The sequence below is a fragment of the Xyrauchen texanus genome, chromosome 33 (assembly GCF_025860055.1).
Source record: "Xyrauchen texanus isolate HMW12.3.18 chromosome 33, RBS_HiC_50CHRs, whole genome shotgun sequence".
NCBI classification, from domain to species: domain Eukaryota; kingdom Metazoa; phylum Chordata; class Actinopteri; order Cypriniformes; family Catostomidae; genus Xyrauchen; species Xyrauchen texanus.
In genome coordinates this window covers 9,092,496-9,110,016 of record NC_068308.1, presented here as the reverse complement: position 1 = coordinate 9,110,016, position 17,521 = coordinate 9,092,496, and the positions used below count along the sequence as shown (strand labels likewise).

Genomic DNA, 17,521 nt, shown 5'->3' with positions numbered 1-17,521 from the left:
CTCTCCCCAGATCCAGCTGATCCTTCTCGTAAGCTGAAGCACGCCTCGATGCCACTTCGTTTCACGGGGGGGGGCGCTGAACCTCTGTACATTTCACGTATAATAATAAAGTAGCTGACAAATTACTGGAGGTGGTTACAGACTACAGCTAGACTGGCCACGTGAACAAGACAACCCCCCAACACTCAAAACTATAAATTTTTTAAAATAAATATAATAATAATAACGCTCGACGAAGAAGCCTTTTCTGAACTTCGTCGGGCCACAGATTTATCTCTCCGTGCGACCAAGCAGACAGCCCGTGCCATTGGTCAGTCTATGTCCGCTTTAGTCAGCACGGAGAGGCATTTATGGCTTAACCTTTCAGGCATCAAGGATAAGGACAGATTTTTCCCACTTGATGCCCCGGTTTCACCTTCCGGTCTCTTCGGAGACGCAATGAATACGGTTATCTCCAGATTCCAGGAGGCGAAAAGCTACGAGGAAGCCTTCGGGCAGTTTTTTCCTCGCCGCACTCAGGGGGGCGGGGCCGTCGGCCACCCAGTCCCGCCCAACTCTGCTAGGCAGAGCGTGGTGAGTCGTGATCCCCCTCAAAGACTGGGGACAGGCTCGTCGCCCTCAGCAGCCCCCGAAGCAGGACCTCAGGGTCGTGATTTCTAAAAGAAAGAAACCCTGACGGTCTTGTACCCAGCCTTGTGGGGGTGGTTCCTCTCGGAACGGGCCGTGTGTACCATCCACTTCGGCCCTCCCGATACCCTCACAAAACATCTTCACTCCCGCCACCTTTGGTGTTTCGGGTGACAGAGGCTTCCAACAAAGAGTTGGGTGTACCGTTGCTTCCTGCCTTTATCCAGTACGCGGAACACTCGACATCCCCTCAACAGGAAGTGTCGAAATTGATACGCATCTCAGAGAACCTGGCAGCGTGGAAACTTCTGCCAGGCATTTCTATGTGGGTTCTGAATACAGTAGAAAGAGGCTACAGAATTTAATTCGCTCGCCGCCCTCCGCGTTTCAATGGCATGGTTTCCACTACCGTGAAACCGGAGCAGACATGTCTACTGTGGAAAGAGCTCTTTCCCCTTCCAGAGAAAGAGTCAGGCAATTACAGCAGATACTTCCTGGTCCCCAAGAGGGAGGGAGGGGGGGGGGTTGCATCTGATTTTAGATCTTAGAGGCTTGAACCGCTTTGGTCAGGGTGTTCAAGTTCAAGATGCTAAATGTCAAGACGGACGTGTCTCAGATCCAACATTACGATTGGCTGATCACAACTGATCTCATGGATGCATATTTCCATATTGGAATTCTGCCACAGCACAGGAAGTTCCTCAGGTTCGCTTTCGGGGACTAAGCCTTCCAGTATCGGGTTCTTCCATTCGGCCTAGCCCTATCACCCCGCACATTCACGAAATACATGGAGGCAGCACTGGCTCCTTCACGACTCCGGGGCTTCCGCATTCTGAATTATATAGACAACTGGCTGATAAGCTCAGCTCCAAGAACTGGCAATTCAGCACAGGGATATTGTCTTAGCACATCTGGTTTCTCCGGGTCTGAGTCTCAACGTCAAAGAGTGTTCTCTCTCCCACCCGGGGAATCACCTATCTGGGTGTTACATGTAATTCGATCACGATGCGGGCACAGTTGTCTCCCGCTCATATCACATCCATTCAGAACACCCTGAGCAAACTCAGGCTAGGTCAAGGTTGCACTGTTCATCAGTATCAACAAATACTCATGGTGTCTGTGTCCACGGTGATCCATTTGGGCCTGTTCCATATGAGACCGTTTCAGTTGTGGCTAAAAGCCAGGGGATTTCATCCAAGGGCCAGTCCCATAGGGCTAAAGATGGTTACGCGCCATGTGCTTCGTTCCCTTGCTATGTGTTTCAGACCCCGGTTTCTTACTTTGGGTCCCACTCTTGCTGCGTCTTGTCGTTGCAGGGTGCTAATGACAGATGCCTACCTGACGGGCTGGGTAGCGGTCTTAAGTGGTCGTCCAGCTCAAGGGAACTGGAGGGTCGTCAGCTCGGTTGTCACAGAAACTGTATCGAGTTGATGGCTGTATTTCTGGCCTTGAAATACTTCCTCCAGAGGCTATCATGTCTTGGTGCAGGTGGGCAATACAACGGTAGTCTCTTACAAAAACCATCAAGGAGGTCCACGTTCACATCAGCTAAATTTCTGGCATGTCAGATTCTCCTTGGGGTCCAGGGCAAGCCCCTGTCTCTCAGGGCAGTTTATATCCCTGGATGCCCGTATGTGGGAGCAGATTTACTGTCCAGACAGAAAATACCGACGGGTGAGTGGAAACTCCACTCTGCTCCCGGGAGCCTTGAACAGAGTTCGCCAGCAAGGGTCTTGCCTCTTCCTGATAGCGCCTCACTGGCCAAACAGGATTTGGTTCTCAGAGCTGATATCTCTCCTCGACGGCTCGCTTTGGGCGATTCTGGACAGGTGGGACCTTCTGACCTCAGGCGCAGGGGACGATATTTCATCCCCGGCCCAAAATGTGGAAACTTCATGTTTGGCCCCTGAAGGGTACCAACTGAGGAACACAGGGCTGTCACCTGAGGTTATCGAGACCATTCTTAGTGCTAGGGCTCCCTCTACAAGAATAATCTACACCAATAAATGGGGTATCTTCGAAAAGTGGTGCAGTTCACATGGTGCAGATCCAGTTATCTGCCAAATTGTTTCAGTTCTGGACTTTGTGCAGGAAAAACTGTCAGCAGGCATATGCCCCGCAACTCTCAGGGTTTATGTGGCCGCCATTTCGTCTTACCACGCCTTGATGGACGGGGTGCCATTGGGGAGGCATCCTCTACTCGCTCGCTTCATTCATGGAGCCATGCGACTGAGGCCTCCTGTTAGGACCAGAACTCCTTCATGGGACTTAGCAAGGGTCCTGGAGGGTCTGGTTGAGTCCTGAAGGGTCTGGTTGAGACCCCCTTTGAACCTCTAGAGTCAGCGTCTGACAGACTTCTGACTCTCAAGATGGTCTTTCTTATGGCGATTACCTCTCTTAAGAGGACTGGGGATCTACAGGCTCTGTCTGTTTTGCTGGCCTGTTTAGAATTTGCCCCAGGTATGGCCAATGCTATTCTGCATCCTCATCCTGACTACCTTCCTAAGGTGCCTTTTTCGACACTACATCCTGTCACTCTGGAAGCCTTCTGCTCCATTTTTAAAGCCGAAGCAGGAAAGACTTCACGGACTCTGCCCAGTCCGTGCCCTTCAGACTTATGTCCACCGCACTAGCCAGTGGCGTAAGTCAGGGCAATTATTTGTCTGCTATGGGGACCGCAACGGGGGGTGGCCACAACCAAGCAGACTATGTCACATTGGGTGAGGGATGCTATTGCCCTGGCCTATGAGGCGCGCAGTCAAGCTTCGCCAGTAGGTGTCAGGGCTCACTCCACCAGAGGGGTCGCCTCCTCTAAAGCCTTGGCTAGAGGGGTCCCTCTGCAGCAGGTTTGTGATGCAGCAGGCTGATCCTCTCCGCACACATGCATCAGATTTTATAGTTTGATGTTCATGCTACCCTGGGGTCTTACGTCCTTGATTCGACATCTCAAGCTCATGCCTGAACAAGTTTGTGATGTGGCAGGCTGGTCCTCTCCGCGCACATTCATCAGTTTTTATGGCAGGCTCATGCCTGAACAAGTTCGTGATGTGGCAGGCTGGTCCTCTCTGCACACGTTCATCGAACTTCATGGGTTAGATGTTTTTGCTACTCCAGACTTTTACGTCCTTAAGTCGACATCTCAAGCTCATGTCTGAACAAGTTTGTGATGCTGCAGGATGGTCCTCTCCGCACACATTCGTCAAATTTTATGGTTTAGATGTTTATGCTACTCCGGGCTCTTACGTCCTTGATTCGACATCTCAAGCTCATGTCTGAGACCTCTCGCGTTCTTGTGAGCACACTTCACAACCGTAGGGGTCCGGATAGCCCCATTGCGGCGGCGTGGGTATTGCGTTCCCAAAAGCGCTTAGCAAAGCGCAGCATCATAGTGAAGCTTTTTGAATAGCGAACGTCTCTGGTTACATGTGTAACCCTTGTTCCCTGAAAAAAGTGGAACGAGATGCTGCTCTTCTTTGCCTCACTGGAACTGCTCTTCAGAAAAAGATATCTGACGACACGCTGGTGACGCATCTATTTATAGCCTGGCCACAGGTGCATCTAATGATCTCATCAGCCAAGGCTATAAATTCCGGTCAATGATCATTGACGTGTTACACACATATTCACAGCTGGTCACAATGCAGGATTGTTCCCAAAAGCGCTAAGCGCAACATCTCTTTCCGCTTTTTTCAGGGAACAAGGGTTACACATGTAGCCCAAGACGTTTTGTGGGTAGCTGTTTAGCTGTGACCAGGCAGTCAGGGTTGATAAACTCTTGGGACTGGCTCTTAAAAAAAAACAAAAACAAAAAAAAAAACAATACATAAACAAGTCAGATTTGCTCTAGTCACTGATGTATTTAGTCTTGAAACCTGTTTTACATTGATTCTGGCAGGTCATTTAGTTGGTGAAATCTGGGTTTTGATGTGTAGAGATTGGGGTGATGGGAGAGATATGTGGAAAGCTGTCTGTGAGTTAATCCTGAAGCAGTTACATTTATCTAGTGTGTTGTAATGTCAATGTCAGTTTTAAAACAATGGACAAATCAGATGAATACAGGGGCAGAATAAGCATATTTAAATATGGACAAGCTTATAAAAGCATAAGTGTGAAATTCCTGCGTCTCTAGCACAAAAAAAAAAAATAAACATTTGTTTTCAAACAGCCATACGAATATGCCCCCCGTTTGCCGTTAGATCAGGAAAAAAAAAAACATTTACACCATTGGTTGAGTCAATGCTGTTGTGTCAGGCTGAACATGTCACTCAAAAACAAAAACTATTTTTATAGTGCCACAGAGATACAGTGTTCACAATTTCTGTAAAAACCTGACCTAAGAATGACTTATAGAATTATCTGCATTTTAACATGGGATAGGAGAAAGTATTTTATCTCTGAAAAAGTTACAAATTTCAGCTTTAAGTGTTAATATTAGTAATGGTGTATGGAAGTCAATGTGCCTATGAACGTGTCTTCTGTTTAAATCTGTTGTGCTCCGTCTAGCTGTTTTTAAAAATACAATGCACTCTGTTTGAACAGCCCATTTTTATTTATTTTTTGCCTATTAGCCGTCAGATTTGTTTTTTATTTTTTATATTTTTTTCTGAGTCCAATGTTATCACAGTACAGGAGTAATATCTGTCTCGTAGTGTCTGTGCTCTTTACACATTGCAACCACTGTGTTTACAGTTGAAGTAAGAAATTTACATAAACCTTAGCCAAATATATTTAAACTCCCTGAAAATTAATCGTAGAAAACATTCCCTGTCTTAGGTCAGTTAGGATCACTACTTTATTATAAGAATGTAAATGACAGAATCATAGTAAAGATAATTATTTATTTCAGCTTTTATTTATTTCATCACATTCCCAGTGGGTCAGATGTTTAAACATAATTTATTAGTATTTGGTAGCATGGCCTTTAAATTGTTTGTACTTGGGTCAGAACCTGATGGGTAGCCTCCAACAAGCTTCACACATTAAGTTGCTGAAACTTTAGCCAATTCCTCCAGACAGCACTGGTGTAACTGAGTCAGGATTTAAATACTCCTTGCTCGCACATGCTTTTTTTAGTCTTTGTGATGGCCACTCCAAAACCTTGACATTGTTGTCCTTAAAGCATTTTGACACAACTTTGGAGGTATGCTCGGGGTAATTGTCCATTTGGCAGACCCATTTGCGACCAAGCTTTAACTTCTTGGCTGATGTCTTGAGTTATTGCTTTAATATATCAACATAATTTTCCTTCCTCATGATGCCATCTATATTGTGAAGTGTGTCAGTCCCTCCTGCAGCAAAGCACCCCCACAACATGATGCTGCCACACCCCTGCTTCACAGTTGGTATAGTGTTTTATGGCATGCAAGCCTCCCACATTTTATCTGAACTAACATGCAAGTGAGCCATTTTTGGAAGTCAGTTCCTCTAAAATTCACATCAAATTAAATTTAGACACATCATCTATTACATTTTACAATCAGAAAGTGCCCATACAGTTTTTAGTCTACATTTTCAACAGAATATCGAATTATTTAATCATTTTTAAACCTAACAAAATTATTTTGAGAAATGTCCGGACATTATTTGGGGCCACAGTAATATTATAACATTATTTTGCAAGGATGGGAGAAATTATGTAACTCCCTACAGTCCAAGACACAAGTTTAGAAGTCTGTGTGACCTATGTTTGGGCATAATTAAGTGAATTTAGCAGTTGTGACATCTACAAAGGGCAAACCATAATTTGTTCTGAAAGACTTTGGGTGCACTGTACTTGAACAAATAACAGTGGAATTGGAAATTGCTGTTGGCAGTGAGGCAGTGTTCCTCCGCTTTGAGGGGGAATCAAACTTTTAGTCACGATATCATCTCAGCGACAACTTTAAAGAGCTGAGCTTATCACAGGTGCAAAGTTTGGTGCTTCAAAATCATAGTGCGACGAGGAGGAGGGTGGGGCCAGGCCATGAGTGCACACGCCCAGCCCCAATCGGGCTAATCAGCCGAGGAGAGGGATAAAGACAAGCCAGATGTGGCAATTCGGGAATACATTTTCATTAAATATTACTTTGATGGTTTGTCCGGTTCCCACTGCCTCCTTTCCAATTTGAACCCCCCTCCCCAACCCCCCCACCCATTTACACAGACACAAGCAGAATTCACACATCTAAGGGTGCTGCAAAGGTAGTGTCCTTCACGTCGGTCCCTAGCCCCGCTCAAACAAGAATTCAAGGATGTGTACCTCCAGTCAAGGTGCTGTATTATGGAAAGACACCATTTCTGAAGCTGCTGTTCTATTATAATATGCCCAGCTGAGGGGAAGGAAAGTTAGCACATACTACCATGATGAAAACATCTACACAGAAGCCAATAGAAACACATAATGTAAGGGACAATGTCTTGATGTTACAATATGATTATATTTTTCAATAATTTGTTTTTTACTTATTTATTTATCGTATGCTTAAAAGTTGCAAGGAACTCAAAGTGCATTTTAAGAAAACAAAACAAGAAAAACGATTATAGGTGTGTAGGCCAAAAAAATCCCATAAAAAAATACATTGATTTATTATATTGACTGTGTATATCTGAAAGGGTTAAATTAAGAACTCCAGCTATATTGTTTGCTTTCATATTTGGTGCATACATGTGTTGGGGCATAAATAGCTACATTTGCCTTTTATGTATTTAAACAATGTCTTGTTTATATAAAAACATATTTGTGCAGTTATGTTTTAAATAGGTTAGTCTTGTGCTTCATATTAGTCTTGTATAAGATGAAAGTGTATTGGTGTGCAGTCTTGTTTTGCTGAAGTTTGGTATGTATTGCTGTGTCATGTTATTTTGTGATGATAGGACATGTATGGCTTAATATGGTTGCTTGGATGTGGTCACCTTGCCATCCTGCAGTAAACATATCTTGCATATAGTGGTGAATGCCATCTTTTAAAAATTAAAAGTGTGCAGGCTTTTTGTGTATACATTTTCTCTCAATGCACACTCAAACAGCAATACAGTTAATAGTTAGGCTACAAATGGCTTTCAATGACATACAGTTGTAACACTTTCTATGAGGCCTTTATATATGTAATAATGCATTCATAATGCCATATAATTCGCATATAGCCTGTATGCAGCTGTAAACAATTTACACTACAGAATACAGGTTATTTATTCATGGTGATCTGATTCCAGTATTATGCTAGATATCAGCTTATGTAACAAAACTGGCTTCCTAGAAAGTGTTTTCAAAAATGGTAAGCACATACCGACAAGTAAGTGTGCCAACACAGTTGCAGCAAGCGTGTTTCCATTAACCATGGAGACACAAATATGTTCCCTTTGTGTGGGTCCTACTATTATGACCCGTGCTACCATAATTTCCCTGAACCTAAAAATACCATTCGTCTTTCGCATTAACAGACAGATGGTGCTATAATACACTGCACTGTATCATTATAATATATGTCAGAGATGGAGCCAAAAAAAAAAAAAATACATGGACGTGCTCAGCAGAGTTAATTCAAACCCATTCAATACCAAAGAACAATGTGTGAAATACAGTAACCTCCATGTCACCAAATTTATATCTGCAAATGTCTCTATGACACAATTTCAAAAGCAGTGAAACATGGTGCTTTTGTGTGAATTGTATGGCAGGACCCTGAGAAAATAAACTGATGGGGCCACAGTGGTTTTTGACATACATACGACCTGATTTATTATTGTGCCTTTTAGTAGGGTTGTTGAATAACTAACATTTTACAACAGTTAGTTCTGCTCCTCGAATGTAATTGGACGAGCGGCTCTTCAAAAGTGCTGATAAAGGAGTAATATGAGCACTGGGATGCTTTACTGTTTGTATCACTCCGCTTGTGTGCGTGGCGTTCCAAACTTTTGTTTGAGAAACTGTAAGAGTAGTGAAGATGTGTTACAGCTATATGTGTGAATTGTGAATTATCACAGTGACATTAAAGATTTTAGCCAGCACGTGGCGACAAAAGACAGTCTTGTGTGTGTTATAAGCGAGTTGAGTTGAGTTCACATTGAAAGACGTGGTTGTCGGTAAGTGACCTTGTTTTATTGACGTTATCGTCAATCACTCCATGATCTCTGATACATGATCTTGCTACTACACTACAGCTGAGAAATGGATTTCAACTAACAACTACAGCATTAATCCAGATCACAGAGCTGCAACAGATGGAGTAAACCAATTCTCAGGGTGCCTACCTGACACATGACTTTCTGAGTTGGGAGAAGACATAAACTTTCAACATGGCGGAGAAGATCACAGTTTCTATAGTGATTGAGTCTTACAACCAGCAGCTGTATAAGGTGCCCCTGCCTGTCCAGAGAATTCTTTCAGATTGACCAAAATTCGAGTTCCCCCACGAAATATACAATATACTGGCATCTTCCATGTGTTCTCTCAAACACGTGAACATGATTGACATAATTGTAGGATCATTCTGACAGGCAGCATCACTCCACGATCGCTCGTAGCATACAGTATTATTACAAAACCAGAAAAACAGCTAAAAATTTAGCGACACTTAAAGTTTTAGCATTACTGTTCATCACTGCTTGGGAGTGGCAACAGCCCCGTCTGTTTTGGTGCAAATAAAAACAGGTGCACAAACACCATTTCCTCAGAATTTCTTCCTTCAATACAGCGATCATCTCTTGTGTATGGTAGTAAACAGTATGGTACTCTTAAAACACATTCGCAAGGTTTTACAACCTAGACATAACATCTGTTTCTTCATAAGTCCTCTTTGTTTAGAGAACTTGCTTTTCATTGGCCAATATATATATATATATATATATATATATATATATATATATATATATATATATATATATATATATATATATATATATATACTTAAGCCCCACACTTTAAGTACAGGCTCCCCATCATTTGCACAACCGCCTGCCTTCAGGCCGTTATAATTTACTAAGCACTTTCATTATAAAGAGTTAATTCATACTATATGACTATAGTTCATATATTCGTTATGAGTGCTCCCCTCCTGGACAAGACATGTATTACTCACTGCAGCATACTCATATTGGTTGCCGTCCAACAAGACTGCGGCACCATGTTGTGTACTGCGGCGTGATGGGATTCTGTTTCTCATATGCATTACTATGCAATGTTGAGTATACTGAGTCGTAAGGTAACGTCTCGTTCACGTATGTAACCTCAGCTTCGTTGAGGTGAAGGGAATGAGACATTGCGAACGCTAGCCCACTACAAGATTCAGAGTTCTTGAGGCATGAGCGATGTGCTCCTTGTTAATTTCTTCAACGATGCATTGTACTATCGTAGTTTAGCAGTATGTTATGTTTTTGTATAGGAAACGCACCTATGGTCGGTCAGCTAGTTTCTTATCCTGACTAGCTAAAAAGAGCCAAACTTACTTATAAAAATAGCAAAAAGTCCAGCATGGGAGACCTACTGCTCTGATTGCAGAAATAGAATTTTCAATTGTTTCAATGTAGTTGAATGTAGAATGTAATATAATGTATCTTCTATCTAGTCAAAGTGGCTACTTTTTAGTTGCTTTTAGCTTGTCTATTGTTTTAAAGTAGCTTCCCCAACACTGCTATTCAGAAAAAAAGCAATCCATCACATGCAGAAGAGAATCAACCACATGGCTCACACATTACTCTGATCAAAATTCCTTTACCGTGCAGTATGCCGCTTTAAAAATAACCCCTGAGCGATAAAGCGAGTAGTGTGTGGAAAAGCGAGTTCAGACAAAGTCCTTGACGTTTAGGCTGCAAGGCTCAGTGACAAAGATATAGCTAAGCAGGCTTGCCAAAGGAAGGTGGCACAAAGCCCTTACCGTGAAGGCATAACTCTGCTGCTCTTCACGGTCCACAGGCCTCAGTAGTGTCAGGTAGCGTGCTATCCCACTGGGTGTCACTGCAAAGATGCTGTTGTAGTTGTCCAGAGAGATGCGTACCATTGGGTCCTTCGTCTGCAGTGGAAATAAATCACAGTAAGCTCTCAGAGTCATGAGGCAAAGACATCAGAAGATAGAGCATGCAGGAAATACAGCTATGCAAATTGATAAGGATGGCAGAAAAAAGAAAACACTCAGAGGAACTCCATAAACACAATGCAGAAATATAATCAGTATATGTGTCTTGTTTCCAATAACATTAACTAAACATTTTTAAAACAAGATACATTTCAAAAGAATTGTGCTGTGCCAATTGTGAACAGCACATTTTGTCTATGTTTGTACCTTTAAGCGAATCAAGTGCTAAACAATGCAGACCGCATGTGTAAATAAACAATGCTATCAATGCCATGGGCGCATTCTTAATGAAGTCCCCCCCTCAACGTCAAAGAAACTCTTTATATGAGTCCTGTCAAGAAACACACTGTATAAGACGAAAACAAGAGAAAAGAGGTAAATATCTAAAAAATGAAAGGCACTGCAGTAGCCAGAACCCTCAAGTTTGATTTCAAGTTGACATTTCAAAAGTTTTCCAAGTAAATTAATAAGGAGCATAAATATCTTAAAAGTTTATACGAGATAGCTAGCACAACAGCATTCCAAGGATCAATTAGCATTTGAAAATGCACTGTAATGCTTACAATTGCATTTATTTGTGAACATAAAGTGTTTAAAGGGGCAGTAAAAAGGTCATAGTTAGTTAATTATCATTTACGATAGCATTATTTTATGACTGACTCTTTATATAAATCACAAATCATGAGCTGTCTCTTTGCTGCATCCTGAGTGTTCACTGAGCTTCTCAAATATTTTATACATCAGACTGTGTGAGAACAATAATAATCACAATTTCAGCTATGTGAACACTCTCATTCCACAAAACCAGAATCTCTTTCAGCAGTTTGCGATTCAAAGTAATATAACCCATGTAGGCTTACGTTTGTTTATGTTTAATTCTATTGCATTGGTCATTATGCCTCTCTGCAATACATACATTTTTCATGCCACACTATTATTTGATGATTATTAGATGTGGGCACTGGTGCAAACCACTTGCAAAGTGCTGAAACTGGTTACCACATAAAACAGCCCTAACTTTCTAATCAGCAGACATGAAGTAAACGCAGGCTTTTCAATCCACACATCACCACACTTATATACATTTAAATTGCAGTTAGTAACACTAACTGTAGAAACTATGGTGTTTTGGTAGATGTATTGTACATTGATGAGCCAACACATGACCTCTCAGAGGTGAAGCGAATAACGTTGATCATCTCCTAACAAGGCCACAAGTCAAGGTCTGGGTAGATTGGAGGGTAAGCAAACAATTGGTTCTTGTAGTGATCGTGTTGAATGCAGGAGAAATGGGCAGGAGTAAAGACCTGAGCAAATTTGACAAGGGCCAAATTGTTATAGCCAGACGACTGGGTCAGAGCAGCTCTGAAAAAGCAATGCTTGTGGAGTGCTCCCGGTCAGCAGTGGTGAATACCTACTGACAGTGATCTGAGGAGGGACAAACCAAAAACCGGTGACAGGGTGTTGGCAATGTTGGCCAAGGCACATTGATACACGAGGGGAACGAAGGCTATCCTTTCTGGTCCAAACCAGGTCTGCGTTGCTACAGACTGGTCAGAGTGCCCATGATGACCCCTGTCAACCATCGAAAGTGCCTACAATGGGCACACGAGCATCAGAACTGGAACTTGGAGCAGTGGAATAAGGTCGCCTGGTCCGATGAGTCCCTTTATTTACATCACGTTGAAGTCTGTGTACGTGTGCGCTGTTTACCTGGAGAAGTGATAGCACCAGGATGCACTGTGGGAAGATGACAAGCCGATGGAGGGAGTGTGATGCTCTGGGCAATGTTCTGCAGGGAAACCCTGGAAACCTGATTATTTGACACGTGCCACCTACATTAGACACTGTTGCACACAGGTACATCCATTCATGTCAATGGTATTCCCTGATGGCAGTGGCCTCTATCAGCAGGATTGTAGCAACTCATAATGTAATAACTGCACATAATGTAATAAGTATTTCATTATTGATGTAATAAAATGTTCATAATGTAATAATTTTCTCAAAAAATAATAAAGTCTTGAGCTCATAATCATGTTTTCACATAACGTAAAAGGTTATTGTATGATAAATATATTATATTATTAACACACTGTAGCAACTTATAATGTAATCACAGTTCATTATGTAATAGCAGCTCACACTGTATAATTCAATCTTTTTTTTATATATAATAATTTATATGAGCACAAAACTAATCTAATTATGTTATTATTATGTTTTTAATCATTGTTGATATATAATCATTTAAATGTCTGTAATATTCTGCAAAAACGTATAATGCATTTATCATTTTACCGAAATGCTTCTCTATAGAGAAGCTTTTCATTTGTCTAGCTAACTAATGAGCTAAGGACATTATTGGCTAAATCTTCCCGAGGTACCTTTAGGAGACAGAACTGGACCATTGAGTAATGGAAGAAGGTGGTCTGGTCTGAAGAATCACGTTTTCTTTTAGATCATGTGGATGTCCGGGTGCGTGTGCATCATTTACCTGTGCAAGAGATGGCAGCAGGATGCACTATGGGAAGAAGGTCCCATAGATTGATGCTCTGACCAATGTTCTGCTAGGAAACCTTGGGTCCTGGCATTCATGTGGATGTCAACTTGACACGTACCACCTACCTAAAGATTGTTACAGACCAGGTACACCTCTTCATGGCAACGATATTCCCTGATGGCTGTGGCCTCTTTCAGCAGGATAATGCACCCTGCCGCACTGTCAAAATTCGGGAACGGTTTCAGGAACTTGACAAAGAGTTGAAGGTGTTGACTTGGCCTCCAAATTCCCCAGATCACAATCAGATTAAGCATCTTTGGGATGTGCTGGACCAACAAGTCCGATCCATGGAGGCCCCTCCTCGGAGCTTACATGACTTGATCAGGGGTCTTGTAGAGACCATGCCTTGGCGGGTCGGCTGTGTTTTGGCACCACACGGAGGTCCAGCAGCATATTAGATGGTCATAATGTTTTGGCACATTTGTGTATACAGTACTGACAATAAATGTTACAATTATTATAATTCAATTAAATATTGTATAATTGGGGAACATAAGTCACTTTTATGGAGGTGGTTTTTATAGATTCTACATGTGTTTAGGATACTGTTTTTCATTACAGATTCCATAATGTTTATTTATTTATTTAGAAACCTTACATTACTACAGTTAAACTCAGGATCCTATGCAAGAACTATGGTGAATTTTCAAAAGAGCAAGTTTAAAGGAAACTTTTATGAAAGGCTTTAAAGCTCTGACACCCATGAGATTAAGAACAAAGCTATGAGCTTTACTTCTACTGTCAGAATGTCTAAACATAGCCCTACAGTTCATAAATTAGGTGTTAATTAAACTTTTTACATGTATTATTGTTGATAATATCAGTAAATTTACATCTGCATCCCAACTCTAAATCAACACTTCGCTATCAAATGTGCATTTTCTGTGACAAAAAATGTGCATTATTAATATTGTTACAATTGCGTTTCAAATCCGTGGGACGGATAGGCTGGATTTTTACCGTGCCAATTTAACTGCTGTCTAATCCTGGTCATAGTGTACGTGAAATTTTATATTTATTGAGTTTAAAATACAATTGCATTTTTCTATGAAAGAGTCAATTTTTTGATTTCATGAGGTCATAAATGCATATGTTTTATCAATGTCTTTGGTAGCACTAGTGCAGGAAATACACAATAAACCATGAATACTGATTTGAATGAGTTATGTTAAAGTGTCTCATCCCGCTGGTAACATTATGTGTATTAAGATAAAAGCTAAAATATTCTGTTCTGTTTATGCAACAAACACTCTTAACTACAGTATTCTGCTTCTGCAACAATTTCCCATTATGCTTCAGTTCGCAGGGCCCTAATCATGCAGAGCATTAGGCAAATTGAATGGTACGAAAAGAGACAGCACAGCAAAACAGAAAAAGAGAGAGAAGGAGTGATTCTCAATTCTCATATCTATCACTACTTTCACAGATACCTACAGGCACATCAGTGGAGTTCAGCTACATGGGAGACAAAAACATATATATGACTTAAGAGAGTCTTCCATGTCTAAGGCTAGATTGAATGAATAGCTCACCCAACAATGAAAACGTCTCGGGTTATGACTATAACCCTTGTTCCCTGAGAAGGGAACGAGACACTGCGTCGTTGAAAACGACTCTTTGGGGAACGCTCCTTAGCGTGCGCCTCTGAATTATGAATGAAACTATTCCAATCTTGATTGGTGTTGCGTCATGACGTAACATGTGACGGCATAACCGGATGCATAAAAGTGACGCCGGCACACAAACACATTAGCCTAGCGATGAAGCAAGCCGCTCTCAGGCATTGAGGGCGTGGCAGGGCGGCGCAGTGTCTCGTTCCCTTCTCAGGGAACAAGGGTTATAGTCATAACCGAGGCGTTCCCTTCCGAGGGAACTCGCACTGCGTCGTTGAAAACGACTCTTTGGGGAACGAATGCCCACTAGACCACGCGCCGAAAAAGGCCTGCCCTAGAGTGAAACTGAACTCAGGCACTCAGCTAGGACGAGAGCACACGTGCGCCAGGCGTACTTGGGAGGTGCAGAAAACCTGATGACAGTGTGCAGGGTAGCCCAACCGGCTGCCTCATAGATCTCCTGGAGGGACACTTCCGATAAGAGAGCCCTAGAGGACGCCATGTCTCTAGTTGAATGAGCCCTTATGGCCAAAGGTGAAGGCAAATTGCGCACCTTATAGGCCGAGATAATAGCCTGAACAATCCAATTACTAATGGTTTGTTTCGAAGCAGGGAGCCCCTTCTTAGGTGACCCAAAACACACTAACAGTTGGTCCGACCTCCTCCAAGAAGAGGACCTCTCGAGGTAAACGCTCAAAGCTCTGACAGGGCAGAGCAAATGGAGCCTCTCTTCTTCTGCCGACACATGAGGTGGAGGATGAATGCCTGCAGGACCGTAGACTGTGCTGTGTTAGAAAGCACCTTAGGCACAAAGCCAGGTCTCGGGTGCAGAATGGCTTTAACTCCGCCAGGGGCAAAATCCAAGCAAGCTGGTGTTACTGCCAGGGCTTGAAGATCTCCCACCTTCTTTAGAGAGGTAATAGCTAAGAGAAAAGCCATCTTGAACGTCAGGTCCTTGGGCGAGGCCGACTGAAGGGGTTCGAAGGGGGCCAGGGATAACCCTTCGAGAACCACCGCCAGGTCCCAGGCAGGAACCCTGGACCTGGTTGTCGGTCTCATCCTCCATGTACCACGGAGAAAACGAATGACCAGCTGGTGCCTCCCCAGAGGCCCAGCACTCAATGGTGCATGGAAAGCTGCAATGGCAGCCACGTACACCTTAAGTGTGGAAGGGGAGAGACCCGCAGAGAAACGATCTTGAAGAAACTCCAGAACTGAAGCCACTGGGCAGTTAACTGGATCTACTTCATGTTCTCTACACCAAGTGGAGAACACATTCCACTTGAGGCCATATAATCTCCTAGTAGGCGGAGCCCTAGAGTTAAGTATGGTTTCAACCACCCCGCTGATAGACCAGCATTTAGGTACTGAACCCCCTCAGGGGCCAGACCCACAGTTTCCACAGCTCTGGACGAGGGTGGAAAACTGTGCCCCCTGCCTGAGACAACAGATCCCTCCTCAGAGGAATCTGCCATGGCGAAGCTATCAGTAGTGAGATTATGTCTGAGAACCATACTCGGGCCGGCCACATCGGGGCAACCAGAAGTAGACTGATGCCCTCTTGGCGGACCCTTTCCAGGACTCCCGGGAGCAGAGCGATCGGGGGAAATGCGTACAGGCGAAGCCTCGGCCAGGCCTGTACCATGGCATCCAACCCCAGTGGGGCTGGATGTGAGAGGGAGAACCAAAATGGACAGTGGGACGTCTCTCGAGACGCGAATAGATCCACTTTTGATGGTCCAAATTTGTCCCATATCAACTTCACCACCTCTGGATGAAGTCTCCATTCCCGGGCCTCAGCCCCTGCCTCGACAGGATGTCTGCTCCCTGATTCTGAACCCCGGAACATACATGCTCTGATAGACAGTATTTTCCCTTGGGACCAAAGAAATTATCTGATCGCCGGTCTGCACAGAGGGCGCGATCTGAGTCCCCTTGTCGGTTCAGATAAGCTACCACTGATGTATTGTCCGAGCGTACTAGGACATGGTAACCTTAGATGTCTGGAAGGAAGCTCCTCAGAGCCCTGAACACAGCCAACATCTCTAGACAGTTTATGTGCCAAGAATGATGATGGTCCTGCCACAGACCCCTGGCAAAGCGGCCGTCCATGACCGCGCCCCAGCCAGTGAGGGAGGCGTCTGTCGAAGCGGTTTCCGGCGACATGGCGCTCCCAACACTGGCCCTTGGGACAGGAACCAAGGTTTCTTCCATATTAGCAGAGAGCGAAGGCATCTGCGCATTACTCTGATTTTACTGAAATGGATTCCCCTTGGGGAAAAACCCCTTGGCTTTCAGCCACCACTGGAGGGGCCTCATGTGTAGAAGGCCCAAAGGTATAAAGTTGGATGCAGCTGCCATGAGGCCCAGCAGTCTTAGAAACTGCTTTACAGTGATGGCCTGGCCTAGCTTTAACCGGACACCATCACCAGAATGGACTCGATACGTGCAGGAGACATGCATGCCTGCATCGTAACCGAGTTCCACACAGCACCCAGAAACGTTGTGCACTGGGATGGTTGTAACACACTCTTTTTGTGTTGAGTCTCAACCCCAAACTTCGAATGTGGCCAAGGGCGACATCTCGATGCCGAACCGCCATTTCTCGAGACTGGGTCAGAATGAGCCAATCGTCGATATAATTCAGTATCGCGGATGCCCTGAAGTCT

General features: G+C 43.5%; 1 protein-coding gene across 1 annotated transcript in view; it reads right to left on the bottom strand.

Moving 5' to 3' along the window:
• The window catches only part of LOC127627230 (protocadherin-15-like), a 505,252-nt gene that overhangs the window by 244,218 nt on the left and 243,513 nt on the right, over positions 1-17,521 (bottom strand). The window contains exon 13 of the mRNA XM_052103574.1: positions 10,479-10,613. Within this exon, the coding sequence (XP_051959534.1) occupies positions 10,479-10,613 (135 nt within the window). The remainder of the gene's footprint in view (positions 1-10,478; positions 10,614-17,521) is intronic.